Source organism: Rattus norvegicus, chromosome 6 (genome assembly GCF_036323735.1).
Source record: "Rattus norvegicus strain BN/NHsdMcwi chromosome 6, GRCr8, whole genome shotgun sequence".
In the NCBI taxonomy this organism is placed as follows: Eukaryota; Metazoa; Chordata; class Mammalia; order Rodentia; family Muridae; genus Rattus; species Rattus norvegicus.
This window is the reverse complement of record NC_086024.1, coordinates 123,419,340-123,444,745: the sequence shown is the minus strand read 5'-3', so window position 1 is coordinate 123,444,745 and position 25,406 is coordinate 123,419,340. Positions and strand designations below refer to the sequence as shown.

The 25,406-nt window shown below is 44.7% G+C and overlaps 1 protein-coding gene across 5 annotated transcripts in view; it reads left to right on the top strand.

Moving 5' to 3' along the window:
• Positions 1-24,968, top strand: part of Kcnk10 (potassium two pore domain channel subfamily K member 10) — a 136,043-nt gene extending 111,075 nt beyond the window's left edge. For 2 of the 5 annotated variants that reach the window (XM_017594351.3, XM_008764847.4), the window contains exons 5-7: positions 13,884-14,070; positions 16,522-16,664; positions 19,101-24,968. In XM_017594351.3, coding sequence (XP_017449840.1) covers positions 13,884-14,070; positions 16,522-16,664; positions 19,101-19,721 — 951 coding nt within the window. In that variant the 3' untranslated portion in view covers positions 19,722-24,968. Of the gene's footprint in view, positions 1-13,883; positions 14,071-16,521 lie in introns of all 5 variants that reach the window. The other 3 variants (NM_023096.3, XM_039112918.2, XM_063262460.1) reach the window with 3 other exon arrangements.
• Positions 24,969-25,406: the final 438 nt, after the last annotated feature.

The window sequence follows — 25,406 nt, the reverse complement described above, 5'->3', positions numbered from 1 at the left end:
TGCTCCATTGAATGCAGATGTTTGTAGTTATTTGCAGAGAAAACAGTGAGGTTCTTGTCTCAGTGGTGAGCTCAGAGCTTGTACAGAATGTGGAAGAGTTATAATTTCTGGCAGAGTGTGGCACAGTTGTGACAACCACAAATACTCCACCAGATTCACAAGCCAGCCCTTAGAGTGTCCCACTCTTCCAGAAAGCCTTTGAGTAACTTCTGGGAATGTGTGCACTCCTGAATCTGTTCTTCAGGAAACAGGGTCAGACGGCTAAGCCCCTCCCCTTGGAGCATCTCTCACTCGAGTATCATTCAGAGAGACATAATGGACATATGCACCCACGGGCCGATGTTTCTCTATCAGATACACTTAGCTATCATTCTGTATGAGAAAGTCTTGACAGTTTATCTCTTATTGGATGCATCGTTTAAGTTTCATAGTTTATTTTGTGCCCTCATTTTCTCCAGGAACTAAAATTAAGGAGAAATAAGTGTCTTATTAGGGATCCTTATTGCTGCCATAAAACACCATGACCAAAAGCAACTTGGGGAGAAAAAAGGTTTATTTCACATGAACATTGCAGTCTATCATGGAGAGAAGTGGGGGCAGGAACTCAAGCAGGAACCCGGGAAGGCAGGAGCTGATGCAGAGGCCATGAAGGATCACTGCTTACTGGCTTGCTCCTCATGGCTTGTGTCAAAGCTAGCCAGTACAATAAGCATAAAAATAAATCCAGTACCCAGGGCACTGACAGCACACAGATGAAGTTGTATGTCATGTAATAAGGAGATAGACAGACGGACAGACAGATAGCAAGGCAGACTGAGCAGCCCCGCTGACAGGGAACCTCACAGAACACCACAGAGGAAGAAATGCTAGCTTTACCAACAGAGTGGTGAGTGCCCTTCCTGCAGGAGGTAAGGCTGGAATTGTGCTTTAAGGAATGAACAGTACACATATGCTCTGTTTATAACCAAGGAATGTGCTACAGGTGGGACATCATTTAAAGAGGCCAAACCACCAAAGTAAAACAACAAAAACACCATAACACGAAGAAGTCACAACCAGACACACAGGAGATGTGCATGCTTGTTATTAAGTGAGAGTCAGCGTAAGACCAGTGCGTGAGGATGGGAGAAGGCGGGCTGTCAAGGAGGCTGGGAAGACTCAGTATCTCTGTGTACTGTTATGGTGGACACATGCCATTATCCACATCTGTACCTTACACAACACCGGTTAGGAGAGATCCCTGGTGTAGATGGCCATTGTGTAACTGATATGTCACTGCAGAATAATCATTCGAGCAGACGTTCCCCTCTGGTAGGGATATTGGGAGAGGAGTGGCTGCGGTGGAGGCATGAAGGGCAGGCAATGCGCTTTCTTCTCCTCATTCTTCCCACAAACCTAAATTACATTAAAACAAGACTTAGAGAACAGAGGGCGCAAACCCTCAAACTGGCATGGTATTTGGGTTTCAACGAACAGTGCAGCCCTCCAGAGAGCAGAGGGCTGAGTCAAGGCGGTTACAGATTGGGGTGTGGAGAAACCCTGTAGGTGCGCATAAGCCACGGGGCTCCCCATCAGCTTCGCACAGGAGGTGGCGCTGCCAATCCGCAGGGAGAGGAGATGACCCAGAAGAGCAGGCAGGATGCAATTACTGCATTGGAAGAAGACCAGGTACCCATGGTCTTCCGCCGCCACCACCCTTGGCAAACGTTTCTAGGATTCTCTAGGCCCAGACAAGGGCCGTCTTTCTCCTTGTACTGCAGGAAGCACGCATTTCTTCTAGTCTCCCCTCAAGGGTACCAGCATCACCCTTCTGTAGGAGACAATGTGTGGGATTTCCGATGGCACTTTGTGTTGTTTCTGGGGAGACATTGGAGGTCATGAACATGCCATCTTCTTTCCTTTCTCTACTCCTGGCCCTGTCTTGGCCAATGCACTCTTTGCTTGATCCCCCTTTCTTTTTCTCCCATATACAAAGGTTAGGAAGAGAAAATATCATCAAGAGGTATGCCAAGATGTTTTTACAAAAGCCACAGGGGCTTGGTTTGTTCTAAGAGAGGTGCCTCTAATACGTGGGGAGTGGTTTTAATCGCTTTCCCTTGCATCTACATCTGGCCCAGGAGCAGGAATTCCACCAGTATCAGGAAACAGGCGCCCCACTCCCTTCTCATTCTCCCTTACACATCCCACTAGCCTCTGGTTACTGCAGGACTGGTCGATGTATATGCCCATTGGTTGGTCTTTCCACTCCTTAGACCAGCATCTCCTTCTGGCTGGCCCAGCTCTGCTTTGCCCACTGACCTTTCTAGACAATGCTGCCATTTGGACTCCACAGATAGCCAGACCCAGGTCTCAGCAGGTGGTGACTTCCCTGCTGGCCCTAGGGAAGAGAAGGACACTGCTCCTCCCATAACCCTAGGTCTCAAAAGGATATAGCCCTGGCACAGAAACAGCTGAGATCTGCTGTGTCTCTTAACTGTGCCATCCTGAGAGTCAGAAGTGCATAGGGGTGTGATACCACAGAGGGTAAATCACATCTGGCAGTAGCTCCAGCTGTTCTCAGAGTGCAGAACTGTGGGCATGCCAGTGTGTTCAGGGGATCTGACAGGGCTGTGTCCTTGGTCTGCCTTCAAATGACTGAAGCCAACTTCCTCCTGACCTCCAGAAGTGGCAGTTACAGGTGAGCAGCTTAGTTTAAAATGAGGAGAATTTAAACAGAAGATTAAAACAACAACAATTTTCTTCCAGGGGAAAGTTTAATTGGGAAGAAAATGGGTGTTAGAAATTCCATGACATTGATTTCTTGAAACTCAGGCTTCCTGAGGACAATGGCCAAATGTTGGATTTTCAGAGAGGACTGGGGGGTGTTAATCAGAAAATGACATTTTTGAAGAAATTTCCTTCTCGTGGTTTAATATGACATTCCCTTGTAATCAGCATACTGGCTAGTTTGTCTTTGTTGACATCCTGACATTACTGTGTCCCTGGCGAGTTCTTCCCTGACAATAAGAACACTTTGAGCAGTCTTAGAGATCTATTGAATCCCAGGAAGCCCAGAGAACCAAATGGAAGGGACCCGGACCAGAAGAGTGGTTCCTGTTGGTCCCAGCAGAAGCCACAGCTGAGTCTGTTCAGCAAGTCAGTGTAGCTTCAGTTGCTGCTGATGGTGATGATGGTGGTGATGGAGGTGATGATGGTGGTGATGGTGATGATGGTGATGATGGTGATGATGGTGATAGTGGTGATGATGGTGATGATGGTGATAGTGGTGATGGTGATGGTGGTGGTGGTGGTGATGATGGTGATGATGGTGATGATGACGACAGTGATGGTTATGGTGGGGCCCTTTGGAGTCTGCACAGAATACACCCAGATACCAAGTTCTCAGCACAAAGGAGATTTGTTATCTCAGAGCGACAAGTGGGTGTGGGCGGGGCTGTCTCTGGGTCTGGCTAAGGCTGACAGCAGGTGTTTCTGCAGAGTGATGTTTTAAGGAGTAAAGGGGGAAAACCTGGGCTGGGTGAGTTGGTAAGTCCTGATTGGACAGGGTAGCCAGGGAAGCCAAACAATGAGTTTTGATTTCTGGACCTTGGGGACTAGCCTTAGGAATGTAATCTAACGGTTTAGCAAGGGAGAGGGGAGGGGCAAGGCAAGAGCCCTTTAATAGAGGTGACGGTGATGGTGACGTGATGGTGGTGGTGGTGGTGATTGTAATGTTGTTGTTGCTGCTGTTGCTGGTTAGAAGCACCATGGTGACTCCCCTGAAATGGGACATTGACAGTTGTTCTGGCCACCAGCCCCAGGAAGTAAGTCATGTTGTCTCCCTAATCTTTTTACCTAACACCGAATGATGTGCGCAGGGCTGCCACCCACCTCACCACCATGGAAGCTCCTACATGTTCCCACTGATCCATGGGAGAACCTTCTCAGAGCTCCAAGTCCTTTCAGTTTCTATACTGGGTGGAGATCACCGGACTAAGGAAGGAAATCCAAGCAGAGTCAACAACAAAACAACCATAAGACCTCTTGACTCCGTTCTGTCACAATGTGATACTCACTTGGCTGAGTGGTTTAGAACTGCGTCAGTGGTGGCCACTAAGTCACCTGAGGACTGGGCTTTGCCAGGGTCAGGCAAATGCCCTTTTCTTATTGTTCTAACATGAGGTGAGCATCACAAGGCCTGGTGGGTTTTTTCCTTCTTCTTTTGTCTTTAGGGTCTCCTTTTCTAATCCTCTGCAAAGAAGTGGTTAAACAAGAGAGTAATTTTATGGTCCCAAGCATCTTCATGTGCTCATAACTAAGAATCATTGTCTAGAAAGCAAAACCTAAAGCAGATTCAAGAAGAAAAGGAGGAGAGGGGGAAGGGTAGGAAGGAAGAATTGGGTAAGGGGACCTTCATCTACTGATAACATGAAGGCATTATTTTCTGTTTTTTGTTTTAATCTGACTGATGCTAAAAAGCTTCCCACAAATCTTCCAGCAGACGAGTTCCTCACTTACCGTAATTCCTAGACATGTAATAGATGGTGAGCCCACTGAAAAGCTCAGAAATAGCCTCCCTCCGTACCTCAGCATGAGCTGAGTCTTGTGTGGATGTTATTCTGATGCTGACCTCTCACGCTTGCTGATTGCTCTTGGTGTTTTTGGCAATCAGTCACGTGCTAAGAGATGGACAAGGAGAAGGTAAAGTGCCCTTAGATAAATCATGATGGCATGAGTGGATGTTTGACTTTACCCAGTGTTATACCCGCTTTGTGGCCCCAGTCACGGCTCTGCACCCTGCTCCAGCTCCCAGGCAGGATTCTTATCCCTCCTTGCTAGCTGTGCCAGGACCCAGGACTTTCTCAATTCCTACCTTATCAGGGGATCTGTTGCAATCTCACTCACAACTGACTTAAAGACAGTTAAAGTTTCTTTCTGGTGAACACCCACAATTTAAAGAGGGGGAAGTCCCTTCCCCTTGGGAACATGGTAGCTGTTCCAACTTCTTTCCTCTGTCATAGAAAAATCTAAACTTTCTTTTAAAATTTAGTGTGGAGGGAGGTTTTGCATGTATGTCTGTCTCTGTGCTATGTGTGGTCTAGTGTGAGGCCAGAGGAGGTGTTAGATCCTCTGGACCTGAAGTTACAGACGGTCGTGACTTGCCAAATGGATGCTGGAAGTTAAATCTTCGTCCTCTGGAGGAGTCACAGTGCCACCTCCCGAGTCTCAAACTCTTAAGTAAAACTTTGCACTGTTAAACCAAGTGGGCACCAAGTTGGCCAATCTGCTATAAGCTGCAAGGTGTCTCTGAGTCAGGAGCTGGGTACAACTGTGCTTCAAAACCTGAAAAACTGTGGTACCAGAGAGTACTGGGTCTTTGAAAGAACCCAGTAAAACATGTCTCTTCTTTGTCACTCCAAATATGAACTAACAAGGGCAAACCAAACACCCGTATACTTAAAAGACACAAATCTTTAAGATTTTGAAGCTTAAGTTTCCTTTCAATATTAATTGAATATGGTTTATCTGTGAACAGATGGGTTTCCTAATATATCTTCCTGGGGAAATCTTGTTCCCAAATTGCAAAGGAGAGTCTGAGATATAGTTCCAGAGTAAGAGGGCAGTGTCCACATGTGCTGTGGTGTCTGGAACACCCTCTGTGGGAAATGGGTACCTCTTCTTCTAGAAGGTTCGTGTGCCCTGTCTACAACGCAGTGCTTAGCAAAGTGAGCCTAGTCTTAAATTTTGTTAGCTGTCTGGGTCATTGTTGCAACAATGGTGTACATTATTTAGGGATGGGTAAAGCTGCCAAAACATGTATAGAATAAATGTAGAATGTAGAGGTAAACACGGGCGGATAGGTAAAGATCAGTCCTGATTTCTGGGTAGCCCAGCAGATATGATTCTTCTCAGTAGGTTTCTCGTTCTTCCTTTCACATCTCCTCTAGAGAAAATGATCTCTTTCCTCATCGAGGTGGGATCTAGATGATTTCCCTGTGTATTAGTGCTGCCAATGGAGTGCATTTACTCTATTCTCCATTTTCTCTAATGTGTCCTTAGGCACTGAAATTTTACCTTCAGTAAATACTAAGGCAAGATACCATGGATACTTATGGCACCTTCACAGGATTCAGTCACACTCAAGTGCTCCCGCCCTGGGGCCAGTAGACAGTATATATCTAAAGAGAAAACTACTTAACTTTCTCATTTCCCTACCTTCTCCCTCTCCTCCTCTTTCCCCTTCTTCCTCTCCCTTCCAGTTTGACTTCCTTCCCTCCTCTCCTCCCCTTCTCTCTCCCTTGTATTCCTTTTATCTCCCTTTTCTTCCCTCTCTTCTCTCCCTCCCTCTTTCCCCCTTTTTCTTTCCTTCTCTCTCCCTTTTCCCGCTCTCCCTCTCATATTCTTTGCTCCCCTCTCCCAACTCCTTTCTCATCCGCCTTCCTCCCCACCCCCACTTCTGCCATATCCTTCACAACTAGCACAGTCCATGGTATATAAAATACTCATAATTAGGTTTCGAAAAGATTGAATTTCCAATACAGACCATCTGTTCCAATAACCATTTATTTCCAAAGGTTTGCAGACACTAACTTTTGAAATTTTTAATTGAAGTCTTTCCGGAGGTCCAGATGCACTGTTCTCTGCCTGAATGTGCTCTTCTGTCCTCAACTGGCCTTTGTCTTCTCTTTCTTCCCTTCACTGAAACCCTAGCTTAGGTCCCCGGGGCACCAGCAGGTACCCTGTCTAGACCCTCAGACCACTCTCAGAAGGGGAGGCACACTGAGTGTGCTTGAGAAGTCCTGGGTCATCTCATTCAGAGGAGAAGGCTGCCCAAGAGGTTTCAGCTTCACCCATTGAAAGTGTCCATTTGCTATTAGGACACATCCAAGGTCAACAAAAATAAAGGAGCACAAAAGCAGTGGGTCGGACTTAGAAGAAAAGACCCTACTGTGCTGCTGCTCTAGATTGATTCCACAAATGATCGGGGTCCTGCCTTGTATATGAAGGAAGTAAAGAAAAAGGAAGCTGAGAGGCGGATCCCTGAGGGATCTGTGTTTTATATCCCAGCACCAAGGAGCAGTGCTTGAGAAGGCCAGTTTTTCAGCTGGCAGTCCTTTGCAACTGAAACATCATGGCTGCAGTTTGAGTGAAATGGTCAGGATGAAGAAAGGACTATTTTGCACTATGCCATACAGACACGTAGAAGAGGTGTGCTTTCAATAGAAATGAAGTGTGTGGCCGTGATGTGGTTATCACAGTGCTACTCATAGTGAGGCTATGTATAACCAGGGAGATCATGTATCTATTCTGCTAGAACATGGTGCAGATTCAAATGTCACGGATACCAGTGGCGACCCTACTCGCCAACATGTTTGTAGTGAAAACATTGTGGCTGCCAAACTGCTAGCATATCATACAATTATAGATAGAAAAAACAAGGAGGTTTCACCCAATCCTAATTTGTAATGAAGATCAGATGGAAAATAGTCGAATTTTAATTTGTAGAGAAGCAAACACATATGCAACATGTAAATAGAATAAGGTTTCCAGTAAGTTCTGTGCTGGTGATCCCGTCCTACGTCCTTCAGAAGAGGATGATTATAACTTTGATGCCCAGTTTGAAGAGGTATGGACCTAATACAGGCTGTGTGAAAATAATGCAAAGATGTACGGACACCTGCAAAAGCTTGACAATTCCATGTTAGAATTACAAAAACAAAAAAACCAAAACATCCCACAAAAATCAAGCAGGAAAAATCCAATGCTGAAAATCTTGTCTAAAGAGGATAAGGATTTTTTTTGTTTTTATAAAAGAACACGTGTAGCTATTTCCTCTGAATCAAAACAGTCCCTGCTGGAAGGAAGAAGGAAGTTCCTAAGACTCTTCAAGTAATTCAAATCTATCAGGATGCTGAGGAAACTTGAAGGTACGGGAAGTTCCAGAAACTTACAAGATTCACAAAGCTTCTCTATGAGTCTATTGGAGCATTTGCAATTGGAGGAGCATTTTCCAGGTTGTTCCAGAGAGGCACCTTTTGTGAGCTGTCAGTCATGCTGCGGAAGGCATTTTGTTGATACAGCTGCTTTTGGGGTTATCCATGGTCCTAAAAGCAATCCCTCACCTATATTCCTCACAGGTTTACTAAGCCAGGCATGTAAGGAACTATTTTTTGGGTCTGTTGTTGGTGCCCTCTCTGGGGCAAATAGATATTTGCCTCTCTAGGAAATGTCACACAATAAATGTATTAAGAAAACATAACCTCTGCCATGTAGTTTGGAGTGAGGAAAAGAAGAAAAATGAATAAAAAGAGTGGTTTTTTAAATTTCTGAAATATTACAGAAAAGAGGGTGTCAGTGAACATGAAAATAGGAAATATATTTTCCATGGAAATTTAAAGCCCAGAGAATTTGAAATGGATATTCTGATTAATGTGCTTTTAAAATATAAGCAGCTGAGTTGAGAGATGACCTGATTGCTTTGATTATGCCATCAGAATTTAAATATGGAACCCCATATCGCCAAAAGGACAAGGCAAGATCTTTCTAAGAAATCAGAGTGCTTATACATAAATGGACATGTGCTCTCATGACAACCATGGATAGTTTAGCAGAGACCATGCAAAACTTGTGGAGATTCAGATGGCCAGATTTGGATTTAACATCTTGGACAAAGTCAGCCCCCTGGCTCCCATCTGTTCGAAATCTATATAAGAGTTTGGACCCAACAGAACATTTTATTTCTTTAAAAAAAAGTGGGGAGGCACTAATTTCAAATCCACAGCATTTGGTAGGGACACTAGAGGTCTCTAAGGGGGGTAATAAAATGGTCTTCCTGTTGTGGAAACATTAAGAGTATTATCATTTATGAATGCAATTTTTCTTTATTACAGAGTTTTTCATTAGTTCCTAGTGATAAAAAGTGTTATTCCATATATGAAAAAGCTTTGCACGGAAAAAACCTCAGTGTACTTAATTGATCAGACAATGACAAATATATGTCTATATATATACATATACATATATATATTCCATTTGTATATTTGAACTCTGGAAGCTTGCTGTATGTGGTCTCCATGAAGAGTTGTCTACATGATCTCAGTAGCCTGCTTAGCCTGTCGCTACCATGGAGATTATAGACAATGGTGTTCAAACACCTTCTTTACTGTTTCTAGAGTTACTGATGCTCTGTGGCTGTTTGTTATAATGTTGAAACTATTAGTTACAAGTAGACCTTTTAGACGAGATTTGGTCAGATAACATAAAAAGAAAATAAAAGCTCAACCTTTAGCAAGATGGTGCCTACTCTCTTTTTCCCTGGGAGAAATAATTCTGTTTGAATTCCCATAGTGACAGATTTGAATTTCAACAAAGTCTAACTCCACCGTAAATGAGGGCTCCGCACATCTAGCCCCTATCCATAGCACTTTTTGTTGCAATGTCTTTGAATAAAATCTCTGATAGCCAGGCTGGAAATGCACGCTAAAAATACTCCTGAGGCAGACAAAGCAATCTGGACAATGTATGTCAGATTTCTAAGAAACCACATAGAAACTGGAAGAGGTGTAGGCATTATTGTGAAGGAGTAAAAATCAAATTTTAAAAAAAGCAGCCAATGAATAAGAATACCCGCAAGCTTACTAAAATAACCTTGTTTCTTCTGCAAATGAAAAAAACAAACAAGAGGTTGCATTCACAGTGGTTGGACCCAGGGCTTGGCCTCTTGGCTTTTGAAGTTGGAGGTAGAATGAGTAGCATACACATATTCCCCTTCAAGCTGGTCCCTTCCTCCTACTTATGAAGCTCGAGTCTTCCTTAGCAGAGTGCACAGACAGGGAGATAGATTTTTGAGTTCTTTAAGAGTTCCTGTAGTCAGTCAGCTGGATATAAGAGCTAGTTTTTTTCTAGGTATTTCATAACAGTATCTGTTGAAGGATCTGAGGACCAACCCCTCTGTCCTAACTAGTCTACAGAGCAAGGGAAGCAAAAATGGGTTAGCAACACACAGCAGCACAGCACACAGTCTGCTCAAACACCACACCTAGCCAGACAACCACTGGCACATAAGTCATACGATTTTTGCCTAGGGTTAGCACCAGGGAAATACAGTTCCATTCAGTAAGTGGCATGAGACACAGGCCTGGAAGATACAGACAGGATGAGGCTTTGGCCTCTCAGTTCTCCTCTGTAGCTTATTCCACACATCACAAGTGATAATGGCAGCTCTTAGTTTCAGAAAGTTGATGGAGACAGGAGGAAATAAATGGACAGGCAAATGAGAGACCAAACCAATCAACCAAACATCAACCGATCTATCAACCAACCCATCAACCAACCCATCAACCAACCCATCAACCAACCCATCAACTAACCCATCAACTAACCCATCAACCAACCAACTCATCAACCAACCAACCAACCCATCAACCAACCCATCAACCAACCAACCAACCAACCAACCAACCAACCAACCAACCAACCAACCAACCAACCAACCAAAATCCCTGCCAACATTATGAAATGTTGGGGTTAGCACAGAAGCATCAAAGGAAGAGGAGGATCTTTTTTCCAGATTGAAAATGTGGTGATTAATTAGACAAGATGGATGAAGCAAAGAAGTGCAGACCGACAGGAGCCAGATGTAGATCGCTCCTGAGAGACACAGCCAGAATACAGCAAATACAGAGGCGAATGCCAGCAGCAAACCACTGAACTGACAATAGGACCCCCGTTGAAGGAATCGGAGAAAGAACTGGAAGAGCTTGAAGGGGCTCGAGACCCCATATGTACAACAATGCCAAGCAACCAGAGCTTCCAGGGACTAAGCCACTACCTAAAGACTATACATGGACTGACCCTGGACTCTGACCTCATAGGTAGCAATGAATATCCTAGTAAGAGCACCAGTGGAAGGGGAAGCCCTGGGTCCTGCTAAGACTGAACCCCCAGTGAACTAGACTGTTGTGGGGAGGGTGGCAATGGGGGGAGGGCTGGGAGGGGAACACCCATAAAAAAAGAAAAAAAAAAAGAAAATGTGGTGATTATATTGATTGATATTCCAGAGAGGGACAAGAGGTGGTGACCTCCTGAGGCTGAGTGGAAATCATCGTAAGCTAGGAGACAACATTTTCCATTATTAAAGAGAATTAGTAAGTCTGGCACTGCTCTCAGTGAAGGAAAAACTTTACACCAAATGAGCCAGTTAACTCCTGAGTACTCGGTAGGCCTGGCCAAGACCTTTATACAAATTTCATCGTCTAAACCACACCCTCGAGGCGGGCTTTCTTGTTCCCACTTTATTAAAGTTGCGAAGTTTGAGTCACTCAGTTGGTGATCAGTAAGAACAGAATAGAGTATGTCTCAGGTAGCTTGTGTCCCTAAAAGCCCTTCTGTAGTCGGAGTGTGTGTTTGCAGAGTCAATACCTGAAGCTCACCGCGTGACCCAGGCAGAGGCTCCACACGTGGTGAAAGCCGATATGCAATGAAGGCTGTTGTCTTATTGTTATCTGGTGGATAGCAGCGGAAGTACAACTGTCCAGAATAGCAGATATTGCTACAACTTGGGGCTCACACCTTGGGGTTTTGTAATCAAGCATGAATATATGGCTTATTTCACACACCTATATTTAATCATGAAAAATATTTAAGTCCCCCAAATTCCCTCAAATAATCAAATGTTCCAAACATTTTCTGAGCATCATTCCTGGGAATTCAGGAGTGCTCTGGTTAGTGTGGGCAGGAAGCAGAAAGAGGAATGTTTACCTTGTTAGTGACCCCTCTAATAGGTGCTGACATGAGAACCAAGCCTTTGCTGTATGCTTGCCTTCTCCATCAAGCAAACCCATCTGTGTCCATCTCAGGAAGTTGGGTAGATCCTTGCCTTCACATAGACTCACCACCCTTCTTTGCGAACCACATCCTCAATTATATGAGGGTTGTGTGCACATCCTAAAGTTAAAATTTAACACCACACATTTAATTTACTTTAATTTCCTTATACACTTGAGGAGGGCGATTTGTAGAAAGGGGGAATGATAGTCCCCTTGCCAGCAATTAGATGACCATAACAGTCTGCCATGGAGTCCGTTCTTGGGCTCTGGACTTTTCCTGCCTGTCTATGAACTAAACCAGACCATTAAGTTCCTGGATTGTCAAAGGGTGTAAGCTGCTCCTCCTCCTCAGGGCTCTCCCATTCAACACAGCAGGAATTCATGAAATAGATACAGTATGCTCCATGGTTCTCAGGTAACCAATTTCTAATATGACACTTCTAGGAAAAGATATTTTCATGCTATATCATTAGATACTTTTTTTTTTAACAGAAAGCCTTCCTGAGGATATGAGGAGATAGGCATTCAGGTTAATCTACTTATTTATCCCAGCTCCCACTTTATATGCTAACTGCCCTCTGAGAAGTCAGGGGAGCAACTTGCGCTGAATTTCCTTAGTGGAGTTTACACACTGACCACTTTTTATCCCATCTTCCTATAATGGACACAAGAGGACCTGTTCCTCAGAGGGACTGCATTTGGTGCCTTGTGTTAGGGAGGGCCAACTTAATTGGCAATTTTCTTTGAGCAGAGCAACTGTTGAATAACCTGGTGCACTGTGCTCATCATTAAACACAGGGCGGAGAGTTAATCACATCAGAATTCTAATCTTGGCTCTGACCCTCATTCGCAGCATCATTTCGTGCAAATCCCTTAGCCCCTCTTGGTGTCTGTTTTACATCAGTAAAATGAGAAATGAGTGCATATTGTCCTCTCCATGTTCTGAGATCCTTGAACTTCCGAGACACCAGGAGCAATGAACAGGAAGTGGATTTTTGTGCATTGTCCTCAAAGTGCTGTGTAGTTTCACCAAACTCAACCTAACCAATGTAGACAGGCCATGCAGTCCAGTGTTAAGCACCCATTTCACATATTTATGCCATTAAATGATGCTGAGGTCCCCTGGTGCCAGAGTCATCTTCTCTAGCACCAGTTCTGGGAGTCTGGAGAAGATTTCGAACATTCCATTAGAAGCAAGGCCAAGTTAGACGATTGTGCATCAGAGACCCACAAGGGACGCAAAACATCCACCTGGGACAAGGCAGTGTGATTCATCTGTCTCAGAATTCCCAGGCTTCATACATTTTTTTTGTAGTACCTAACTGATGGTTCCTTTTGAAGTGGATGAAGGTGGAAACTCCAATTGATCTTTTAGAAAGGGACCTTGTCATTCTGACTCATCTCCTGTGATATATGGTGATGCAATCAACAGACATAATGACCATAGCATTAACTCAACATGTACTTAGAGAAGTGCACGTTTCACCATAGATAGAGACAGACTAAACTTGGCTGGAGCCCACCATAAATGAGGGATGGTGAACTGTTGTTATTATGATTCCATTTTCTTTTGTCTTCTTTCCTTTTGTTGGGAGGCATGAGGACTATGGGCAACCATTCTACTTCCCCTCAAAATCAATGCTATTTCTCACTCCCTTAACCTATCATTTTGGACACAGCCAGTATGTGTTGTGAATAGCCCTGAATGTCAGATTCCCCAATAGATCAGTAGCACATGAAAAATGTCAGCAAGCTATCTCTTGTTGGGAAATAATTACAGTCACACTAATGACTCAGATTAGAATTGGGCCATATTAATGAAAGCATGCAAGAGATATTTAAAGCACCAGCAGGGTTCAACTTCAAGCCTGGGCTATTCTAGACCACCTGAAGACTCCTGTGTGTGCATTCTCATAGCCAGGAGTCCACTGGTGTTAATCAATTTCTATGCAGCTGCTTATGACTGGAGAGAGGTTAAAAACCGCAGACATAGCACTGACTTCCAGGTACCTATCCTCTGAATCCAGGATACTGCCTCTGACTTGCCTATCTCTCTTATTCCTTTGCTCTCCCCAGAAAAAGCAAGTGAGTCAGACCAAGATCCGGGTCATCTCAACTATTCTTTTCATCTTGGCTGGCTGCATCGTGTTTGTGACGATCCCTGCTGTCATCTTTAAATACATAGAGGGCTGGACCGCCTTGGAGTCCATCTACTTTGTGGTAGTCACTCTGACCACAGTGGGCTTTGGTGATTTTGTGGCAGGTAAGCAACCTGGGCATCCCCAGTCACTTGGGCCTCCCGGGGAAAACAATCTGTTAGATGTCCTTTTCAAAATCCTGATGCCCAGGTTTGGGGATTTAGCTCAGTTCTAATGTGCTTGGCCAGCAATCCCAAGGCCTTGGATCCAGATCAAAAGAATCAAAATCACAAATACTAGAATCAACAGATGCTCAAAATCCCTCATAAAAACAACACAACACTTACATAGAATTTATGCACATCCTCCTGTGCATGGTCAACGATCTGTATGTGGATGGTGTGTAATACTCAATGTAAAGAAAATGCTATGCAAATAGTCATCCTACTGTATTGTTCAGGGAGTAAGAATAAAAAGTCATGCACATGTCTAATATTGACAATTTTTTTTGAGTAATTTTGGTCCAACTGTGGTTGAATCCAGCCAGCCAGCTTGTGGATTAATCAACACTTTGTGTGATAAGGAGTGTTGCTGGACCATTCCAAGAGTTGACGTTCACTGTGATCTGATAGGTTATCAGTTCTACTAGAAGGTCAACTCGGGGTGGGAGAGAACCACTCAGGATTGATTGAAGCTTTCTTTTACGGCCGACCCACTTTGATACAGCTTAAGGATGCTGCAGTATTTCACAAACCTGACTCCGAGTGCACACAGAGCTTGCAATTCTGGCCATGGTTGGAAAGGCCACACGGAGGGGTGTGCTCTGTATTGTTGGCTAGTACATACCAGTGACAGCCTTGGCTGGGTGCTAGTGACCTGCGAAGGTACATATTTACTTAGCCAAAAGGGGGAAAGAACACTTAAGGAAATGGGCTTAATATCCTGTAAACAGTTGGCCACAGGGGAGAATGAAGACAGCTGAACCAGAGCAAAGAGGGGCCTGACACCTTGGAATAATTTTTTACCTCTTATTGTATATGTATGAATTTTTCCCAGACATATGTGTGTGTACCACATATGTGCCCGATGCCCTTGGAAGTCAGAAAAGAAGATGTTGAATCCCCTGCAATGTGAGTTACAGATGGGCTCCAGCCACCACGAAGGTCTCTGCAAGAGCTATGAGTATACGCATCCCTGAGCCACATCTCCAGCCCTGTTCCTGCTGCAGTAGAGTTCAGGGGTTGTGTTATGGATTAGTTTTGATTTTATTAAGAGCCTGAGGCCCCAGTGGATGTCCTTCAAGCTTTCCAAGGGATTGTCACCAGAGAGCTTCAACGATGTTGGATATGGTGACAAGGAATATTTCATCACCCTGTGTCCTGATTATTAGTTCAGCACCCATGAGTTGTCTGAGAGTCACCCTACCTGCTCTGTGGGTGACTGAAGGGTGCCGTCAGCAGTGCTAACAATGAGGCTGAAATAAGGAGGCAAATTATTTGTAATAAATAACTGTTTCTATTAATGGAGTTGCTAGTCGATACCATTAGGCAACTGGCCAATTTGGCTTGATGGATTTTTTATGTAATCTTTATAGAATGATGGGATTGAACTAGATGCCCTCATAGGTAGTGTTTAGCTTCCAGCTACGGTAATTCTAATTGCTTAACCTAATTGACCCCCTGGATGGGCATCATGTAAACACCATCCCTCACTTAGCACCAAATCACTATTTCATTGATCAAAGTCTTAATAATGCTGTTATACTTAATTTTACTTCTGCATATCCACTCGTCTCTAATGCATGTGAACTTTAGAAGGAAATCGCTTCAAGTATTTGAAATCATTTGGCATAGTGTGTGTGTGCGTGTGTGTGTGTGTGTGTGCGTGTTTTCTATCTTCTCTTTTCATTTTCTTTCTCCTTTTCTAGCTCCTCCCTTTGTCTTCCTGGCTTCTTCCTCTTGTTCTCTCCCCTTCTTCCTCCTCCTACTTCTTTCTAGTCTGTCTGTCTGTCTGTCTGTCATAATCATCATCTTCATGTCATCATAATTTTCTTCCCCTGATTCATCTTCCTCTGTCCTTTTCAGATTCAAATTCTCCCCATGTAACTTTGGCTCACCCTGAACTCACTGTGTAGCTCAGGCTGGCCTTGAACTTACAGTGGATCATCCAGCCTTTGCTTCATAAGTGATGAGATTATTAGTGTGTACAAGCCCTCCCAGTATTGAGTCTGTGTTAATGAGGAGAATTCAGAGAAGTTTGAGAAAAACAAAATGATAGTTGGTAGGCCAACATCTGAAAACACTAGTCCTGTGAAGTTAATTCTTTGTCAGTGGGAGTAGATGACTCAAGGTAGCCACTGGCATTTTTTTCTGTTCCAGAAGGAAGGGTTACTTTTACTTGTTAAGAATCAAAGAAATTAAGCTACAAGCCAGACTCCATTTTCTGTTGGGTCTTGTTTCCTGAAAGCCTAATGGCCTAGAACTAGACATGGGAATGACATTTCCCTCCACGGACTGGAGTTTACTCTGCAAAGACCAATTGCTGACCACGATAAAGTACCATTTGGTTGTTTTCAGGGGGAAATGCTGGCATCAATTACCGAGAATGGTACAAGCCGCTGGTGTGGTTTTGGATCCTTGTTGGCCTTGCCTACTTTGCAGCTGTCCTCAGTATGATTGGAGACTGGCTGCGAGTTTTATCCAAAAAGACAAAAGAAGAGGTAGGATCCCTTCCAACCGCCCACGAATGTCCTTGACAACCCTCATTGAGAAATGTCTACTTCTGACTCCACGAAAGGATTGCATGGCTTCTTTTATTTAGTTCCATTTATTTAGAGGCTAAGTTGAGTCCATAGTAGTTATTTCTAAATCTTTTAGTAGATAACTGCTTTAAAAATGTAAAGAAAAAATAGGAATAACAAGCGAGGGTGGATGGTGGTTTCAGAAAGAATTCGGTTGCCTGTGTCAGCAACCACATGGGAGACTTCATGAACTCGTGGAGAGCCTGGGGAAGCTGGTTGGCACTCCAGGTCTCAGGGTCAGCATGAGGATGGCCTGTTGGACACCACCAGATGAAAGTCATTGAACAGTGCCCAGCCATGGGGAAATAGGCTCAAGGGGTCCTTTCTGTATATATCCCCCATGTCCTTGTATATATCCCCCATGTCCTTGTATATATCTCCCCATGTCCTCTCCCCCACTGTCAGATCCTCAGACTTTTATTCCTGTTGCCAGTTACCTGCAGTCTTTACGCATAGAAGTATATTTGAAACTCAAAGGCAAGAGAAGGAAGACAGAAGGAAAGACACATAGGGCATTCAAAAATAATCAGTTTTTGGCAAAGAGAGGAAGATAAGTAGGAGGAGAAAGAGTAAAGAAATGAGAGAACTCGACAAGAGAGGGACAGACAGTCCATCTAAGGACAGCTGCACAGTCCATTTGGTAAAAAGGGACATAGGAGCTGGGTGAGCTCCCCTACCCCCACCCCTTCTTCAATTCCTGGGCTTTCAAATTCACCTTCCTGGCTTGTGTAAACATTCCCAATGCCATTCCAGCCTGATTACCCAGAGAATGCCCTGCTGAATGTTGGCTTTAACAAAAGAAGGGACAGCAGAAACAGACTTTTTTTTTCCTCTTTTCTTTTATTGGGTATTTTCTTTATTTACATTTCAAATGTTATCCCCTTTCCTGACTTCCCCTCTGAAAACCCCCATCCCATCCCCCATTCCCCTGCTTCTGTGAGGGTGCTCCCTCACTCAGCCACCCACTCCTTCCTGTCTCCCCACTCTGGCATTGCTCTACACTGGGACATTGAGCCTTCACAGGACCAAGGGCCTATCCTCCCATAGATGCCCAACAAGGCCTTCCTATGTTACATATGTGGCTGGAGCCCCTCCATGTGTACTCTTTGGTTGATGGTTTAGTCCCTGGGAGCCCTGGGGGGGGTTCTGGTTGGTTGGCATTGTTCTTCCTATGGGGTTGCAAACCCCTTCAGCTACCTCAGTCCTTTCTCTAACTCCACCATTGGGGACCCCTTTCTGAGTCCAATGGTTGGCTGCGAGCATCCACCTTTGTTTTTGTCAGAATCTGGCAGAGCTCTCAGGAGACAGCTATATCAGGGTCCTGTCTGCATGCACTTCTTGGCATCCCCAATAGTGACTGGGTTTGGTGACTGCATGTGGGATGGATCCCCATGTGTGGCAGTCTCTGGATAGCCTTTCCTTCAGTCTCTGCTCCACACTTTGTTTCCATATTTCCTCCTGTGAGTATTTAGAAACAGACTTTTCTAAATGCTAAATCTTGAGTCATTTGTCTCTCTAGGGAAGCAGGATGTCACATAAGCAACCAAGATATTTGGTGATGAATCTCCAGCAAAACTTCACTTCCTAAGAAAGTATTTTAGGTGGACTTTGGTGGGAAATACCCTTTTCCTGCACCTTAACCAGGGAAATACGGTATCAGGTACCTTGGGCCTTCCTCAGCACATGGTCGTAGAATGGCTCCAATAGAGGATGACAAACTGTCCCAGTTTGCCCAGGACTTAGGGGATTTCCTTGGGCACAGGACTTTTATCTTTCTCAATACCTCAGAGATTGAACCCTGGGGCCTTGCACATGCTAGGCAGGTGCTCTGCCCTTGAGTTCTATTCATATTTCGTGAACAGAGGTATTGGAAAGACGGGAAGACAAAGGTTTGCTGAGCGTTGACTTTCTGGCTGAGTTAGGTGTGGTCTTTAATGTCATGCAATTATAGAGGCTCCATGAGACTTCATGTGAGAAAAATGGGGCCATACAGTGACACACACACACACGAGAGAAGGAGAGAGAAGGAGAAAGGGAGAGGGGGGGGAGGAACCCAGATCCATTCTCCAAATGTTATCATCTACCTCTACTCAGCTCTAATTTCTCAACCCTAGGTGCTTCCTAAGCTCTCCCTCCTACATCAGTCAGTTGCTACACAGTCTGACATGGGTGTCTATTTGGGTTGTAGGAAGCACCAGAGAAGGTGTGGTGCTTTGTCTCTTTCCCTGGGAGATGATCTCCCCCTTGTCTCCCACAGAGATAGCCTCCCTCATGGGACCCCTAAGGGTTGTGGGTTCTGAGAAGTCTAAGACGAGAGGAATTTCTTAGTTTGCTTTGCTTTTCCACCATGTCTAGGTGGGTGAGATCAAAGCCCATGCAGCTGAATGGAAGGCTAATGTCACTGCTGAGTTCCGGGAGACGAGACGACGGCTCAGCGTTGAGATCCATGACAAGCTGCAACGGGCAGCCACCATCCGAAGTATGGAGCGCCGGAGACTGGGATTGGACCAGAGGGCCCACTCACTGGACATGCTTTCCCCCGAGAAGCGCTCTGTCTTTGCAGCCCTGGACACAGGCCGTTTCAAGGCCTCATCCCAGGAGAGTATCAACAACAGACCCAATAACCTACGCCTTAAGGGGCCAGAACAGCTCAACAAACACGGGCAGGGCGCTTCTGAGGACAACATCATCAACAAGTTTGGGTCCACCTCCAAACTCACAAAGAGGAAAAACAAAGATCTCAAAAAGACCTTACCTGAGGATGTTCAGAAAATCTACAAAACCTTCCGGAATTACTCTCTGGATGAAGAGAAGAAAGAGGACGAGACAGAGAAGATGTGTAACTCAGACAACTCCAGCACAGCCATGCTGACAGAGTGCATACAGCAGCAAGCTGAGATGGAGAATGGAATGGTACCCATGGACACCAAAGACCAGGGGCTGGAGAACAATTCTTTACTTGAAGACAGAAACTAAATGTTAAAGACACTGGAGCTGGACTAAGTGTTGTCTTGTTTTTGTTTGTTCTTGTTTTGTTTTGTTTTCTGTCTTGTTTTTGTTTTAATATTCACACTGAGACACGTGCCTTAAATAGACTTGTTAGTCCAAAATTACATAGCATTGAATATATTTCACTGTGCCATACACAACTGAAAGCTTGCTCTGCCAAAATGAGTCAAACAAGACCTTTGTTTCAAATAGTGGTGGCAGGACCCATGGGAGCATTTGCACAGGTAGCAGGTGTCGGCTATTCCTGTGAGGGGAGTTCCAATGGCAGTGCTATAGTCTCCTCACACAGTGCCACCCTGGCATGGTACACAGGCAAGGCAGCTTTCCCTCAGACCAGCCTCTGAGAGGACAGGTTTGACTTTTGAATTGAGTCTCCTTTCCCCAACCAACCCTTAGTGATAGGTTGTGCACAGAAGGGGTGGCTGTTTGCGAGGGACCTGGTGACTCTAGCAAGGGTTTGAGTGGACATTTTGACAGGCCACGTGCAGAACACCTACTCCGAAATGAATGTCCTTGGGACCCAAGAGTACCTGGGAAACTGTTCAGAGCACACATATTTTATAAGGTGCAATTGCTTTTCTCATTAAAAAAAAAATCACAGACACATCCCACTGTGGATATCTCCTTAACCAATGACAGACGTCCACTGAACTTTATCCTCACGGGATATGTAATGCAGGCGGGCTCGCAAGCTTTGGTGAACACACCGCCTCAGCCTCTGCCTCGTTTGGAAGGCAGATCATGCATTTTCTTCAGTGGGTGTGAAGGTAAAAAAATAAACTGATTTTGGAACATTCATACTCACTTTTCTATGGGAACTTTAATTATAACTCGTTTTGATAGGAGGGCGGAAATACCAAAATTATTGCCTTTGCATGATACCAGTGGCTTGCTGTTCTGTCTAGCTGCTCCTAATTTTTTTTTAAATAAAGATAAAAGTAGACATCTTGCATTTGTGAGACACACCGAGGAGGACCATGGCATCTTTCCATCTCAGGGCTTCCTGTCCTTTTGGGTGTCTTAGAGTAGACTTAGCTATGGGACTCAATCTTGCTATTTCCGAACAAAAGGAAAAGGAATCGCTCACCAAACCCTTGGAAGATTGAAATGGTTTAAGCTCTTTGCAGCTTAAGTGCCATTAATGCATTTAAAACCGTACTGAAGAGGAAGGTTTAAAAGATTTCATCTTGTTCTTGTGTTTTCTGATGCCTTTATCAATTTCATTGTATGACTATGTTTCATTATGTCTTTACTAAGGGAACACATCCTTCCCTACCTATTCACCCCACACCTGTCAATCACCAGAATGCTAACTCCCTCACCATTTCTAGGCAGGCAATGGTCAACATGAGACCAGAAAGGAGAAATTCATAGTAGGCCTTATCTCTGCCGTGGATGCATCAGCTTTAATCAGATTTGGCTGCATGCTGGTTCAGCTAGGGCCTCCTGCACTTAAACATTTGAATCCTGTAACATGAGGAAACTGCTGGTTATGGGTCTTCAAGACTCAGTACCACCTTTGGGGATTTTCATGGAATTTTCCTATAACTAATTAACAGAGCATATTTAACAAGAGATCACACACAGCACAAGTGGAGACTTCCAGAAACCGTCTACCTTTTTCTAACCGAGGGTAAATTATGTCCACTGCCTCTTTGACTGATGGTACTATGGAAGATTCATGTTCCCTGCCCATTTCCCTGAAATGTACTGTCCAGCTGTCCCCTTCTTGGAGCACTGAAGCCTGTTTTCCAACTCAGTGAAACCTTCAGGATCTTGTTAATTATTTGAGAAGTCAAATAGGAATCACTATGGTGAGCCCTTTTCTGTTCAGGATTTGTCTGGGATCCCTCCATCAGATCACATAGTGCTGGAGACTTGGACATTATGACATGGATGCTGGGTTTCTATCTTGGGAAGGGTCCAGCCTGGCTCACTGGGTTTTAAGGAACAGGGAGAAAAGTGGGACTTCTCTATTCTGATGAGTTTCCTGATGAAACTGCACATGGATCTCACCCATTTTCCGTTGTATGGTACCGTGGCACATCTTCATTGTTGTGTTAAAACTGCAGGCACTAGATCTGTGTCTGGGAAAGAAGCATCCCTGCCTTTTGTTCTGTGCCTTTTGTGGACTTGGCACTGACTTTGGGCATTTTAAGGCACTCATTGAAGCCTCAGTGGGAAGTATTTACAAACCCTTTGTATAGACGAGGGCACAGACTCAGGGAAGCTAAGCGACTTACCAGTAGTGCACAGCAAGAATGTGGTAAGAGTCTGCTCTTAGTTTTGCTTATGATGTCCATGACATGTACCCTTGTGACTGAGAGCGCTTGTGTGTGTGTGTGTGTGTGTGTGTGTGTGTGTGTGATTGTATGCGTGCACATATCTTACAAGCTTCATGAGCACAGTTGACAGAAGTGACGGTCAGATTTTTTTTTTACCCTTAAGAGGGAGCAAAATTTGGGGATAAAGCTGTCCTAAAAGTTTGCCCCTGAAGCTATCTACCGCATGCTTCTGGCTTCGGGATGCTGTAGAAAGCACCTTTTCGTATTGCTGGAAATGCCCCTCCAAAGCACTCCTTTGCACTTTACTCGATTTCCTTGCCAGAACTCTTCATACAGCAAGAACTAGACAGCTCAGAAGTCTTAGATGCGTATAATCAACCAAATGGAACAGGTACATGAGTCAGTGTGTGCACGGATGTATTCGCGGGAATTGAACCACAGTAATACTGAGACTCAAACATAACCTTGGGTCAAGAGTGTGAAACCCATTCCCAGAGTTGGATAAAGGTTCTAAACGATGTCAAAAAGAGCCTCAACCCAGATTGTGTATGTGGACAAAGTGCTCCAAATGCTTCATGATGGGAGCGAGAGAGGTTTCATTTCCTGTGTGCATGCTAACTAAGCCTGAAGGTGTTGCTTGTTTGGAAGTTACTGGAATGCTACCCCTGTAAGCAGGGGAGCAAGCAGTATGCAGAACAGGCACAAGAAGACAGCTGCTACATTTACATACAAACACAGGCTGGCCTACCCTTTCCCCTCAGTAACCCTTGCCTCTCTCTTAAGCCCAGAATAAATGTATGGATGTTAGACATGGAAAGAGCACATGGTTGGTATCTTAGGGGGGCGCTTTTGTGCTTGTTTGACGGCAGCTGAGCACAGAATTGTTCTCTTGTCTGGAGGTTTACTAGTGAGAGCTAAGGGACAGCTTGGAGAGGCTAATATATATATATATATATATAATTATATTATATAGTATCATATCATTATATATATATATATATATATATATATATATAATATATATACAATATATTCTGAGACCTAACTCAGTAGTGATTCACTCTAGCAGTTTTCAGTTTGGCTATAGGGATGTGCAATGTGTAAATGTGTGACACGTGTGGTGCGAAAGGGGTCGTCCCTGGCTTGTAATTCAGGTATCTGGGACCACTATTGCTTGAGCTCTTCCACACCCCGAGCCCGTGCACACAGGCTCACTGTTTTCCCTGTTCCTCACCTGCACACCAAGGGAGCGGAGCACAGGTGATCACCAAGACCTTTTTCCAATTGTACAGTTCTCTGAGAAGACATTCCCTAGTCCATGAGTTAATCAAAAGATTATTAAGTTGGATTTCTGCATATTGATTAATGGCCCCATTCCCACCCTCGGTGTTTGTTTTCTGTATGGTTGACGGAGACCAGACAGATGTATTTGAGAGACTGCTGTCCAAATTAGGAACACACCCTACATGGGCCCTATCCACTACCATCCCAGCCCTTAGCACACTGTTGCTCTGCGCAGCACACAATGCAGGGGGCTCCTTTTGTTTTGTGTTGCAGTATGCGGGCGGGGTCATCAAGACAGTGGTTTAAGGCTAGTCAAAAGAATTGTAAGCCCTTGCTATCTGCACTTAGTTGTACTAAATGTTCCCTTGACCGCATTGTGAATTCCTGTCCTTCCCCCCTCCCTCCTCCTGGTGAAAGTCATACACGAGTAGGGAATGACTTCTCAGGTTCCACGGGGACAATCTCATGTGGGAGGTTCTAGTTGTGCTAAGGATTAGCAAAGAACCCTTAAACCCTCCCCTGGTTGGTTCCGAGGCCTCATTTCCTGGGGTGTCAAAGCTTCTGCGTAACTATGTGTGAGTGTGGTCTGGGGCCGGGGTTCTGGCTGAAGCACTCGTGGCTCACTGGACTGCTAACCATCCAGCGGGCAGAGTGGTTTCAACATCAAGACACTGCAAGGAAAGGCAGAGCAAGCTCCACAAAGCTTCTCGCTAAAAGAACACGAGCCCTACTGTCTTCTGCCTCTTGGCTTTCTGTGTTTTGCCAATGCTTCATGTCTGGGGGGGGGGTCTGTCTCACTGTTAGGATACAGGTGTTTGCAAAGACAGGAGGCTGAGGCTGGGCATGGGAGGCCTCTGCTGATATAGCATAAGAACTGACTTATTAATAATGGCCCCCAAAAGACACACAACTGAGCTCTAAAACAAAGGTCACTGTCATTTGGCATTTCGAGGGCTGTTGGGTCTGCATCCAGGGTGACTCTGATAAAGCCCTGTACTCTGTCCCCGTGTGGGAGCTATGTGACACCACACTGTGACCTTTCCCTGCTCCATGTACTTCTTGGTCCGTCCATGTGGGTAGATCGAATGACATCAGGTATAGAGAAGTGAGAGGTGTCTCTGACTTACTGGGTGTGGTTATCATTTTCACGGGTGCCGGAGATTGGGGGCCCCCCTTATGTTCTTTGTCCTTAAGTTCTTTGTTCTCTGTCCTGTGTGTTACAAAAAAAAAAAAAAAAAAAAAAAACCTCCGAGAAATTGCAGTCCTTCAGCATTGTCTGTCCCGTGTGTGGGGCTCTAGCTGGAAGGGAGATGCCTAGATGGAATATGCAAACTACTGCAGATGCTAACCTCTGTTTCCTATCTGTCCCAGAGCAGCAGGCAAGGGACCCAGTCATGACTGACCGTAAACCCATGTGTGGAGATGTTTTACATTTTTTTTTTTTGGTAAGATTTCATGGTGCTTTTTTTTTTTAAGGCATTTTACAGTTCATGTGTTGGGGGACATTTCATATTGTTCTTAGAAGGAGAGGTGGGAATTTGCTTGTAACATTTCAATAAGCTGTGCTGCTATTGCCCTTATTTGAAGATGTAATTTTTTTTCAATGATGGAGAACATTGCAACAAAGACCTTCTGGAAGATCCAATCTAATGTCTGTCCTGTTTTCCTTCCTTTTATGGGGATATGTGTGCGGTTCATAGTGGCTGAATCCCGTTCAGGGTCACGGGATAGCTCCTTACCTCGCTTCGGCTCCATCAGCATATTGTCCTGTGTTCATGAGCACGGAGCTGGCTGAGGAACCTACTGTCTGGAGGAGCCCAGAACCCCTCAAGGAAAGGAATCTAACAAGCCAGCATTTTGGCTGTGCTCTTAGATTCATTTTTCTACCTTTTATTTCCATTGCGTGTTGCTGGGGGTTGGGCGTCAGGTTAAACTCCATTTTGTGTGTGAAAAACTACATTTGGGTATTGTAGTCTGCTCCTGTGAAAGGTGCGGCTTCTCTGCTGAAGCCACTGCAAGGTACACCGATGTGCTCTTCCTTCATGTGTACACCGGTATGCTCTCCCTGCATGTGTACACCGGT